We start from the raw sequence: 10,000 nt of genomic DNA on the forward strand, positions 1-10,000 counted from the left end.
CAAGACGTACAGATCAGATTGATGTTCAATGGCTTTCTCGAGTACTTGGCGGGCAGCAAAGATCATGTCGATGCAGCCCCTACCCTTCCGAAAACCGCACTGAGACTCTGGTAGCCAGTCTTCAGCGAGTGGCTCAAGCCGGTCCTGGAGCATGCGAGCAAACAGTTTGCCCACAACATCGAGCAAGCTGATGCCACGCCAGTTATCACAGCTATGCCGGTTACCCTTCTTGGGAATGGGGACTATCTCTGCATCACGCCAGTCAGCAGGGACCGATCCAGTTTCCCAAACCCTAACGATGAACTCATGGAGGCGACCCAACAACAGTTCACCACCACAACGTATCAGCTCTGGCAGAATGCCTGATTGACCACTGGCTGTGCCATTCTTCATACGGCGAAGTGCACGTTGGAGCTCCTCGATGCTAGGGACGTCGTCCAGATGTTCACGAACATCCAATGCAGGCATGCTGTCAACAGTGTGTTGGTCAAATTGGCTCTGCGTATTTAACACCATCTCAAAGTGCCGTCCGAAACGAGCACGAACAGCATCCGCATCCTGGATCAAGTTGCCGTTCTCATCCAGCACAGCAGATGTATGCTTTGAAGTTCTGCCCTTCTCAATTTCCTGCAGCTTCCGGATGCACTTCCAGCGAGTGCGCCCATCTTTCTTAGCCTCCTCAGCATCACGCACTACCTCTGATATCCAGTTCTCCTTCGCCATCCGCACAGCCTTTGCCACTGCACGTTGTGCCTGTCGAAAGGCTTTCCGAGTATCAACTGTATCGTTTGACAGCAACGCTTGATGGCAGGTATTCTTGGCATCAATGAGCGGCTCAAGAGTCGAGCTGCTCTCCAAGAACCAGTCTGGTTGAACACGTTTACCAAAACCAATGATGTCAGAGGCAGCAGACGTAACAGCGTCACGGATGCCAGACCACTCTAGATCTATAGACTCCACCGACTCTCTGGGCACTGCAGAATCCCTGGCCAGACGCTCCTGAACACTATCCTGGAAAGCTGTACAAACATCAGTGTTCCGCAAACTCCTCACGTCAAAACGCTTCCGGTTGCCGCTGCCACTTGTACGCCCATTGCGCGGTGGAGCACCACGACCCAGAGCCAAACGTGCACGGACCATGTAGTGATCAGACCAAAATGACGCGCCACGCATGACAGAGACATCCTGACAGTATACGTGCTGATCCTGTCGCATAATGACATAATCAATCAGGTGTGGTTGACGTGTGGCAGGATGAGTCCAGGTTCCACGCTTGCGGAGCTTCTTCCGAAACCAGGTATTCAAAACGCATAGTGAGTTCCTCGCGCAGAACAACAATAAATCCTCACCAGCCTGATTACATTGACCAAGACCAAAGTCACCAATGATCTGATCCCAGGGGGGCCTATCGTCATACCTGTCCCGAAAATCACCAGTTCCGCGTGACCCTACTCTGGCGTTGAAATCGCCCAGGAGTACAAAGATGTCGTTACGGTTGACTTTGTCAACGATCGCCTGTAGGTGTCTATAAAATGTCTCCTTCACGCTGAATGTCGCTTTGTTGGTGGGCGCATAGATGTTGATAACAGACAAGTACTGATCACGGTGACATCGATCTCCGCGGGGTAGTTTGTCCCCCTTCGCGTGAAGTAGGATACGAGCCGTGACGATGCGCGAGCTTACGGGGTCCCACTGTTCTCCGCCACGCCGCCACGCCGCCGACATCTCTGGATTCATCCAAATTCCAACACCCTCGTTCCGTCGGGCTGGTTCTCCCCCTGTTGGGATTGGGCGACCAGAATGAACGAAGGTACAATTGCCGATGGGCCACACATCACTGCCGAACCACTTCGTCTCTTGAATTCCCGCAACTCCGACACGGAATTTTACGAGTTCCGCCGACAAAAAGTCCAGACCTCTGTCCACTCGCGACACTGACTTGTTTTTCCTACATATCCTGGCATCACCTGTGTCCTCTACAAGGGACTGGACATTCCAGCTCGCCATAAAGAGAGTCTCTCGCTCCTTCCTCGACTTCCTCATCGTCCTCATCCTCGTCCACAACTATTCGAAAATTTGAAAAATTTTCAAACAAGAAACACTGCCTCGTCTCGCTTGTGCTTGTGTACCTACTCCCAGCAGAGCGCAAATCCACTGGGACATGCTGCAGCAACCATGGCCTGGTCTACACCACACAGCCATGGCTGCAAACGCAGCTATCCTTCCATTTCGGTCAGAGCCCAGAAAAGCACACACACACACACACACACACACACACACACTACTACTACTACTATTGACAGCTGCCAGAAATGGCCACGCCGCTCCCCAAAGGGAGGTACTGTCAGAGAGGTTAGGGGGGAGGAAGGCAATGCTCCAAGTGGCGTTCCAGATCTTGCCGCCTCCGGAACCGTCGGTTGTGGCAAACTTGGCAGTGAAACTTGAATTGTTGGCGTTCAGCCACAGTAGGGCGCTTTGGACAGGTTCCACAACGGTGACGCTTGAGACCCGCAGCCGATTTAAATGAACGCTGACAGTTGGTGCAAGTTACACCAGGAACAACAAGAGGAGCAGGGGCAGGGGCCGGCGGCTGGTCGACATCGCCTAGCCGACACTTATGCACCGCAAAGCCTCCTCTGCTACGTAGCCATCGGTTGCATGTTGGACACTGTACTGATCCAGGCTGCTCCGATACCGGGAGCTGACGGATTGCTGAACACTTGTGCCGGACCATGTCGGAACTACGGCGGAACAGACGGTTGCAGGTTGGGCACTCGATGCTCTTCGGGGAGGGTTCCTTGTCCTCACCTGCTGCTGTCACCACTCCACGCCACTCTCCACGATCGCTTGCCAACTCAAACCAGTTACGCACTCCAGCCACGGATAGGTCCGTGTGAATGGTGTCCTTCCAGCGACGACGAGGTCCACAGAATGGCCGAGACTGAGGGAGACAGGCAAACAGCAACTGCTTCGGTACTCTGGTGTCATCAAGACGAGCCAGGTGCCCAAGCCACTCCAACCGTCTCTGCTGCACCATGCGTGACAATGGTGTGGGATCACCCCACTGTGCTCGCAGTTCCTGTGAAGAGATGCGCTGTTCCCACTGTCGGCCTCGCGATACGCCAAGGATGGAGCGAATGTTGGCATGGTGAAACCGGTCCATTCTATCTAAATCTGCCTTCAACGGCGTCCAGCATTCTGAACCATACAGAACCGTTGACAGTACGCAAACGACATACAGGTGGCGCCTGGTAGGGAGGTTCAGGCTCCGGTCATGTAGGATGCGCCGAAGACCACCAAAGGCCCCTGCACCCTTTGCTAGACGGCTCCGAATGTCCGCTTGCGACCGCGAGTCTGGAGTGATGGTGGAACCAAGATAGGGGAATGAGGTGACTGCTTCAACCCTATCACTGCCAATGACCAAATCAGAGCAATCAGCAGGGCAAACTCCGAAACCTGCAACGAGAAGCTTGGTCTTGGTCATGCTCACTGTGAGACCCAAGCTGGATGCGACCTCACAAAAGGCACACAGGGATTGATCGGCTGCGTTGCGAGTTGTAGCGAGCAGTACAGCATCATCCGCAAACTCGAAGTCATCAGCATGGCCGGACTCGGAGTGGGGACGACGCCTAGTGACACGAGGGAACAGCTGGCCATCAATTGTGAAGCTGAAGTCCACACCAGACTCTATTCCACGCTCAACGAGAAGGGATCGCCAACGCTCAATAACTAAGCCGAAGTACAAGTTAAACAGTACAGGTGCCATAACGCACCCTTGGCGCAGCCCATTCTTGACAGATATCGGATCCGTGCAACCACCGGCAATGCGAACGCAAGCTGACATGTCTGTATGGAATGATTTGATGATGGCCACAGTCGGGGGCGGCACACCCAGCCGCAGCAATGCCTGCCAAAGAGCTTCGCGAGGGACAGAGTCGTATGCTTTGCGGAGATCCACAAATACGCAGAAGAGCTTCGATCGATGTTCGTACGACTTCTCGACAAGTTGACGGACAGAGAAGATGGTGTCCGCACAACCACGGTGCCGCCGAAACCCGCATTGGGATTCAGGCAGTTCCGCCTCAGCAATACCTTGCAATCGGTTTACACACACACACACACACACACACACACACGCACGGACACGCACGCACACACGCACACACACGCACGGACGCACGCACACACACACACACACACACACACACACACACACACACACACACATGCGCACACACACACATGCGCACACCCACTCAACCAGTGCTTCGTACCTCCTTCACTTCCTTGGTGTTAGCTACTCCAAGCTTGAATCGGAATCGTTTGTTGCTATACCTTAGGTTCAATGACAGCACTTGCTCCTGGAGAGAAAAGCAACAAAAAGAAGAACAAGAAAGGAGATGACTGGTGAATGTCCCGGAAGTACTCAAGAACCTCTCATGTTGCTGCAGATGCTGCTGCTGGTGGTGGTGATGCTGCTGCAGCCGCAGACCTGCAAGCACTAGGCCGTACACTGGTGCAGGGTGCAAAACGTGTTGATGAGACAGCATATAGACAGCACGATCAGATCACAAGCTAAGAGCGTGACGTGATCATTGTCCTACCTGGGCTGGGTTGCGCCAGTTGAATTCCTCGCCTACTTTAGCAGGCTTGAGCAGACCGATGTCGACGAGTGGTTTAAGCTGGCCGCCAAGAGTGCCCATGGAGAGTTTCGTCCTCGCGCTTATATCACTAGTGGCAGTCGGTATGGAAACACACACATACACACACACACACACACACCACACACACACACACACACACACACACACACACACACACACACACACACATGGGCACACACATGCAAACGCCAAAACAGGGCACACACGGGCACACATACACATACACAGACACACACAGACCCGTTCATCACATTGTGGAGCCAATCTATGACAAGCAGAAAGTGCCCCACCCACCCAACCACCTATCCACCCCCCCCCCCCCCCCCCCCACACACACACACCCAACCACCCAAACAACACACACACACACACACAAGAAAGCAAACAAGCACACAGAGGCTGCTTACCGGATGGATATCGAGAGCGTAGTGTTGTAAAGCAAGAGAATTGTCATCTGAAAAATCGACATGGAAATGCTATATGGACGGTCCAAGTAGCAGGTCTTTAGCTCACCTACACACGCACGCACACACATGAACACACACACACATACACACATATACACACACACACACATACACACATGCACACATCATTGTGTTCACATCCGAGTTTCAATATTTTTATAGAAGAGAAAAAGGACCAAGGAACTACAAGTTACGCTATATTGTCCACTAACACCACCAGTTACTAAACAATCAGCTCATGGGATAACATTGCATGACACTAGAGCCGATAACCAGTTAGTTGTAGAACGTCAGTACCGTCGGTCAGTGTCGTGCAATGTTATCGCATGAGCTGATTGTTTAGTAACTGGTGGTGTTATTGCACATTATAGCGTAACTTGTAGTTCCTTGGTCCTTTTTCTTTTCTATAAAATTATCCTTGGCTCTCCATCCGAGACCAATATTTTTAATGGTACAGTGCGTATCGGTTATAGCGTGGTTGTGCAAAAGAATATACTGCCTACAAGAATGAACTCTCATGTTTTCATAATCATAACATGGATTTCAAGCGCACATTTATTCTTACAAGCAATTTTATCCCATAGTAGAATATGTCGGTTCTAAGAATGGAATTTGTGTAGCGAAACATGCCAGATTAGTACAAAGTGTATCGCCTGTAGTAATAACATCTATCCGATGCAGTTCTGATATGACTCTCGTTGCGTCGTAGTGCTGCAGGCTCAACTGTTGTGGTCATGTAACTCATGTTGTTGCATAGCCACATGGTAAGCCTATGGGACTATGACCAGCCACATGGTAAGCCGATGGGACTATGACCAGCCACATGGTAAGCCGATGGGACTATGACCAGCCACATGGTAAGCCGATGGGACTATGACCAGCCACATGGTAAGCCTATGGGACTATGACCAACCACATGCACAGAAGTACTGCGTTGCATGCACGATGATCTTCCTGCCCCTGCGCCCCTGCACATGATATGCCACACTTGATTTATCGTGTGTAAGAAATATCGGAAATAAGAATAGAAAGTCGTTTTTCAAACACCCACGCTATAACCGATACCCACTGTATTTCAATGTGCTACTGTAGTTCGGGAGTGGTATTACATCACATGCATAGTGCTAATCACACATTGTTTTTGATTTTGGGTTGCATATTTTTCCTTTTCTTATTTTCTGGTTTTGCATTTGTATTGCACTTTCATCCATGGTGTACTTCCTTTGCCTGTAGAAAGAGGCTTGATCTCACACACAGATGGGCGTTGGTAAACCATTGCCAAACGAGCTGGCTCAAGTCTCCGTGCTTGGTGTTTTCGTATTGCCAAATAGATACTGCCGCTTGTGTGTTCGTGCGTGCATGCGTCCATGTGTGTGTGTGGGGGGGGGGGGGGGGACTGCGCAGGCATGTCTGGGTGTATCATATTTTCCAGGGCGTTAGCCGCACTTTGAAACGCATTATGAATGATGACTACATATCACACTGAATGTGGACTGCACATCACACTGAATGTGGACTGCATATCACACTGAATGTGGACTACATATCACACTGAATGTGGACTGCACATCACACTGAATGTGGACTGCACATCACACTGAATGTGGACTGCATATCACACTGAATGTGGCAAAACACCGTGCTAGTAGTGTGGGATTTCCTTAGCACCGTCTGTATTATCTATCACATTGTGGACTGAAAGAGAAAGCGAAAGAAAAGGTTGCTGTCCCCAGTAGTAAAGGCACGGGTGTTGTAGCGGGATCCGCGTCAGCATCGTTTGGATGTTCAGAAACACACAAACTAGCTTTCGTATCCGCAGGCCACCACTATGCCTATACACCTTAGTGGCGAATGCAGACCTCACAAGTGAGTGCTATTACCGGTGTAAACATAGTACTCACCCATGCTGAAGGCATAGTTCCAGTGCAGAACACGGCCGTTGTGCTTGGCTTTGTAATACTGGTCAAACTGTGCACACACACGCACGCACGCACGCACGCACGCACACACACACACGCACACACACGCATACACACACCCCAGGGCAAGCAAGCATGCACGCACACACGCATGCGCGCACATGCACACACGCACACACGCACACAAGCACACACACACGCACACACACACACACACGCACACACACACGCACACATGCACACACACACACACACACACACACACACACACACACACACACACACACACACACACACACACACACACACACACACATGCACACATGTAATATACTTGATCGACTTGATCTAATTCCAGCCCCTGCTGAAAACCCAGCAGGGAAGCGACATGGCGCGGGGAGATGATCAAGGGTACTTTAACCCTTTAAGCCCTAGAACTGTTTTCAGAAAACGCGAAATCGCTGTTCTTGCACATATTCCTCCGACAATACAGAGCACGAGCAAGTCGAATTTTCGAGTGAAATTCGAGAATCGTCACGAAAGGCACTCAAGAAGTCGAAACTAGGGCTTTGTTCGACTGCAAAAAGGCCCGAGAACAGAAAAAATAGTTTCGAGTCCAGCTCGCACGCTCCATGCGCAAGCCAACAACCTTCCAAATTGGATTTGGAGAAGTGTTGGAGCTAGGTGTCAGGTCGCCGAATGTCTCACTACTCCTTGTCAGTTTTGTGCCATTTTGTCGCACTCGCTGACTGTCTATGATCTGGTGACGTTGGTGGACGGCTAGTTACAAGTCGTAACATTTTCATTCTTCTCCGTTTTTATCATAATTAAATCGGCTCACCATCCGAGTTCAAATGCTGTAGTGTCTTGTATAAAAGCCTGTCTTGAATAGAAGCCTGTCTTGAATACTGTAAGACATGTATATATATAACGAGGAAGCAAATCTAACGTTTTAACGGATGACATTTCTTCGTTATAATAAGATCCGTTGAGGCCGTACTGCTTCATATATGCTGTGTGTGGATATGGCAGAATACTGCAAGATCGTTAACATATCTTCTCGTTAACCTATGAATTTTGGACAATCGTTAAATTTGCGACTCGTTATAATAACATGTCTTACAGTAGAAGCCTGTTTTTGAATTCAAGTCTGATTTTTAAGAAAGACTGTTAGCACATAAGCCTGGTTTAGTGTTGACAAACATAGAGACACCTGGTTTAGTGTTGACAAACATAGAGATACCTGGTTTAGTGTTGACAAACATAGAGATACCTGGTTTAGTGTTGACAAACATAGAGATACCTGGTTTAGTGTTGACAAACATAGAGATACCTGGTTTAGTGTTGACAAACATAGAGATACCTGGTTTGAATAGAAGACTAGCACTGACATCGGCTTATACGGCCGTAAGCACCTGCTTTTATACGCGACATTACGGTAATACATTTGTTGCAGTGGTGATTTTAGCCAGACAACTAGGCACCCAACTAGACGGCGGCCAACTACACGGCGGCCACCGTACTCACATACTTACCAGCTTTTTAACGTGAAGAAGTTGCAGCGGTAGGTCCAGGGAGTCCTGCAACTGATTGGTGATCGGCCATGATCCAGACTAATAAGCACACACATGCATACATACGCATACACATGCACACACACACACACACACACACACACACACACACACACACACACACATACATACGCATACACACACATGCAGACATGCGTACACATGCATACACACACACACACACACACACACACACACACACACACAGACGCACGCACACAGACACAGACACAGAAAGACACACACACAGAAAGACACACACACACACACACACACACACACACACACACACACATGCATACACACACATGCATACACATCTATTGTACAAAGACCACACGGTAAACATGCGTACAGAAAACAGACAAACCCAGCCCAGGTGCACGAGACACTATGGTGCACGAGACAGTAGAACACAGCCGAGACGAGGATTGTTTAGGCAGGGAATATACTATTACAGGGTGCGACAAAGAATTGGATTGAGTCTTTTTCTTCAGATTCTTGGCGTTTTGTTCATTTTTTTGTATTGAGATTTTCTGTCATAATAATTATTATGTAAGCACATTTGCTTTGCGCGTACAAGAGGCTTTTCTACCTATTACAGGGTGCGACAGAGCTCTCGGCCTTTGAAGAAAATGTTGAGTATCACCTCCACCACTACACTGCGCTCTCAGCCGACTAGACCCTCCTGCACACAACCATCACCACTGCGAGGACACTTCCGTAGACGATATTGATAACTCCTTCGGACAGCTGTTTCGCTAATACAGTGTGCATAGCTCATCAGTGAAGGTAGATGTTGAATACTGTAAGAGCCTTTTATAATAACTCAAACTACACGCGGCGCACACACTCCTCCTACCTGGAGGACGAAGAACTGTGGCTGAATGGTGAGCTTCACGTTGGCATCTTTCAGGAAGGTTGCAAAGTCCATGCCCTGCTCCGTGCTCAGGTTGCGATCTGTGATCATGCGGTACAGCTTCTGCGTGTACTCGTGTCCGCAGAGGTTCTTCATCCGCAAGATGGCGGCCTCCTCCATGTCTTGACTGCTGGATGTATTGAAGATCAGGCGCTTGGCAAGATGATGCGCGTAGAACTGAAGACGGAACAGAACAGAACAAAGACGGCACACACACGCGCGCACACGTGAACACTCAGACCTCAGACATGCCCATCGCGAAAGCGATGATAGCGAACAGCTATGTTAGACATAGCAACTTGTGCTGGGATTACACCATTCAGCAGCTTGCAAGGCTGATGAATTGACCGCCACAAAGCCTTGCACGTGCACACACGCACACACCCACCCCCCCCCCCCCCCCCACCCACACACACATACACACACACACACACACACACGCACACACCTTAGACGC

At 49.8% G+C, this 10,000-nt stretch overlaps 1 protein-coding gene across 1 annotated transcript in view; it reads right to left on the bottom strand.

The window, feature by feature from the left end:
* The window catches only part of LOC135826966 (cullin-2-like), a 34,968-nt gene that overhangs the window by 2,677 nt on the left and 22,291 nt on the right, over window positions 1-10,000 (bottom strand). Inside the window, exons 18-23 of the mRNA XM_065339492.1 lie at window positions 9,487-9,720; window positions 8,586-8,663; window positions 7,033-7,099; window positions 5,072-5,177; window positions 4,605-4,731; window positions 4,275-4,361 (exon numbers count right to left, since the gene is read on the bottom strand). Coding sequence (XP_065195564.1) covers window positions 4,275-4,361; window positions 4,605-4,731; window positions 5,072-5,177; window positions 7,033-7,099; window positions 8,586-8,663; window positions 9,487-9,720 — 699 coding nt within the window. The remainder of the gene's footprint in view (window positions 1-4,274; window positions 4,362-4,604; window positions 4,732-5,071; window positions 5,178-7,032; window positions 7,100-8,585; window positions 8,664-9,486; window positions 9,721-10,000) is intronic.

Source organism: Sycon ciliatum, chromosome 11 (genome assembly GCF_964019385.1).
Source record: "Sycon ciliatum chromosome 11, ocSycCili1.1, whole genome shotgun sequence".
In the NCBI taxonomy this organism is placed as follows: Eukaryota; Metazoa; Porifera; class Calcarea; order Leucosolenida; family Sycettidae; genus Sycon; species Sycon ciliatum.